The sequence below is a fragment of the Nothobranchius furzeri genome, chromosome 5 (assembly GCF_043380555.1).
Source record: "Nothobranchius furzeri strain GRZ-AD chromosome 5, NfurGRZ-RIMD1, whole genome shotgun sequence".
Taxonomy (NCBI): domain Eukaryota; kingdom Metazoa; phylum Chordata; class Actinopteri; order Cyprinodontiformes; family Nothobranchiidae; genus Nothobranchius; species Nothobranchius furzeri.
In genome coordinates this window covers 79,645,121-79,647,620 of record NC_091745.1, presented here as the reverse complement: position 1 = coordinate 79,647,620, position 2,500 = coordinate 79,645,121, and the positions used below count along the sequence as shown (strand labels likewise).

At 47.3% G+C, this 2,500-nt stretch overlaps 1 protein-coding gene across 2 annotated transcripts in view; it reads left to right on the top strand.

Annotated features, from left to right (window-relative positions):
- The window catches only part of invs (inversin), a 27,265-nt gene that overhangs the window by 17,922 nt on the left and 6,843 nt on the right, over positions 1 to 2,500 (top strand). For both annotated transcript variants that reach the window (XM_070551215.1, XM_015950619.3), the window contains exon 11: positions 1,162 to 1,283. In XM_070551215.1, the coding sequence (XP_070407316.1) occupies positions 1,162 to 1,283 (122 nt within the window). The remainder of the gene's footprint in view (positions 1 to 1,161; positions 1,284 to 2,500) is intronic.

Here is a 2,500-nt window from a genome sequence, read left to right as displayed (position 1 = left end):
ACTGACAGAGCGAGTCTAGAGGACCACAGTCACTAGGTGGTAGATCTGGGTGTCATCTGCGTAACTATGATAGGTAATGTTGTTAAAGAGCAAGTCACCCCCAAATCAGCTTTTTTTTTCCTGATAAACTATATAAATGTGTGTCTAATCGTGCTGCAGACACGTGTCGTCAATAGTTTTGCACTTTAGTGCATTTTAGTTAAAATTGTAATGTTCTGTCTAAAACTGTCAGTGTTGTGCCGTTGTCGGGTAAAAACTCTGCACTGCATTTGAATTTAAGTCTGCCATCGCTATTGGCTAAGAGGTACCCTAGAACGTTAGCTGGTACCATATGATGTCACAATGTCATTGTCAGCCTGTGTGTGTGTGTGTGTGTGTTAGCGGCTCCGCCCTCTCGGTCTGCTAGGCAACAGCATTTGTTGCATTTTTCAAACAGGAAGTGGGAGTGGAGTAATACTCTGGTAGGGGGCGACTTGCTCTTTAATGTGTATTGGGGCAGCAGTAGCTCAGAAGGTAGAGCGGGTTTCCTCATGTTCGGAGGGTCATGGGTGCGATTCCAGCTCCCACCAGGGGTATCCTGCTGTTGTGTCCTTGGGCAAGACACTTCACCCAACTTGCCTGTGTTAGTGGTGGTCAGAGGGGCCGACGGCGCCAGATGGCAGCCTCGCCTCTGTCAGACCCCCCCAGGGCGGCTGTGGCTACAAGTAGCTTACCATCACTAGCAGTGTGTGAATGTGAGAGTGTGTGAAAGCGTCTTTGGGTGTCTAGAAAAGCGCTATATAAGTTCAATGCATTATTATTATTATTATTATTATTATTATTATGACCTGACCCAGGGGGGTAAAATTCCTCCTCAGCAATCTGAGAGGCTCAGAAGCAGTTATTATAAATCCTGGTTGTTACTCACCTACGTTTCCACACAGGTTCGGTTTAGACCACCTCTTGTTCCTCATGAGATAAAATCATCATTTCACTCATGCTTCGTATTTACTTGGGTTTTCTTCGCGTGATATGAAATGTGTTTGCTCTTCTGGAACATTGAAGTGCAACCAAACAGCAGAATTGTGGTCTGATGTATTTGGCAGCACTTGGCTAAAGAAAAGCCAAACAGTTTAGTTCTTTCCAGTTTTGTTTTGTTGCATCTGAGTTGTTTCTGTGCAGGTTCTGCTCGTGTGAACCTGGTGGACGTGGACGGCCACACGGCGCTGCACTGGGCTGCTCTGGGAGGAAATGCGGAGGTCTGCCAGATACTGATGGAGAGCGGGATCAGTCCTAATGTACAGGTGCAGGATCAGATAACACACGGAGGAGGAACACTACGGGCATGTCGTGTTCTGGTAGCTGGGAATTAGACCCGTATTGTTTCATTTAGCTAAAGTAAGTTCATTAATGCAGCTTTTATTAATTCCTTTACCGTAGATGTGTGTGAACACAAACCAGGTCCGACAGCCACGATATCCGTGTTTTAACCGTCAAATCAATGTCGGATACATTTACACAAAAACATCTAAGGTTTCAAAGCCCGGAAGAAAATTAGGTGCATTTTCATTTTTTTCTGGAAGATCTGTAGGACGTCCCATTTCTTTTTTTTTTACCATGGGGTGGGTGGGACTTAAAACTTACAGACGCCTGAGGCTCCTCCCCTTCGGCTCGGCTCGTGGCTCCCTGAACGGGGCTGTAAACGTTATTTTCTGCTCCGCTTTGCCTTAAATGATAAATAATTACGTGAGTTTTGACCTCGTCTATCTGTGATTTATTAGTTTATAAAAACTAAAATGACAACAGATCGGACGTGTCAGATATGACGCCACAGCAGGATCTCCTCTCCCGCAGCGAAGCTGCTTCTGACCACATGACCAGATTTATGGTGGTTTCTCCACGTTTAATGCTCCTCCTGTTGTCCTGGAAGAAGGATGTGAAGCTCGCTGAAGTCTTCTTCTCCTCCTCCATGTCTGCTGAGCAGCTGCAGTCCTCTTTCACACAAAACCTAAAACAACTTTGCCCCGTTCAAAAACAAGAATGTGACTTTTAGTTCACAGACATCAAACGGGATGTGTTTTGTGGATTTGGAGAAGGCTTATGACCGTGTCCCCAGGGGCACCCTGTGGGGGACGCTCCAGGAGTATGGGGTGGGTGGCTTTCTGTTAAGGGCCATTCAGTCCCTTTACCAGAGGAGCGTGAGTTTGGTCCACATAGCCGGTAGCAAGTCGGACCTGTTCCCAGTGAGGGTTGGACTCCACCAGGGCTGCCCTTTGTCACCGGTTCTGTTCATTACCTTTATGGACAGAATTTCTAGACGCAGCCGTGGTGTGGAGTGTGTCGAGTTTGGTGGCAGGAGAATCTCGTCTCTGCTTTGTGCGGATGATGTGGTCCTCCTAGCTCCATCCAGCTCTGACCTTCAGCTCTTGCTGGGTAGGTTCACGGCTGAGTGTGAAGCGGCTGGGATGAGGATCAGCACCTCCAAATCTGAGACCATGGTTCTCGACCGGAAAAGGGTGGC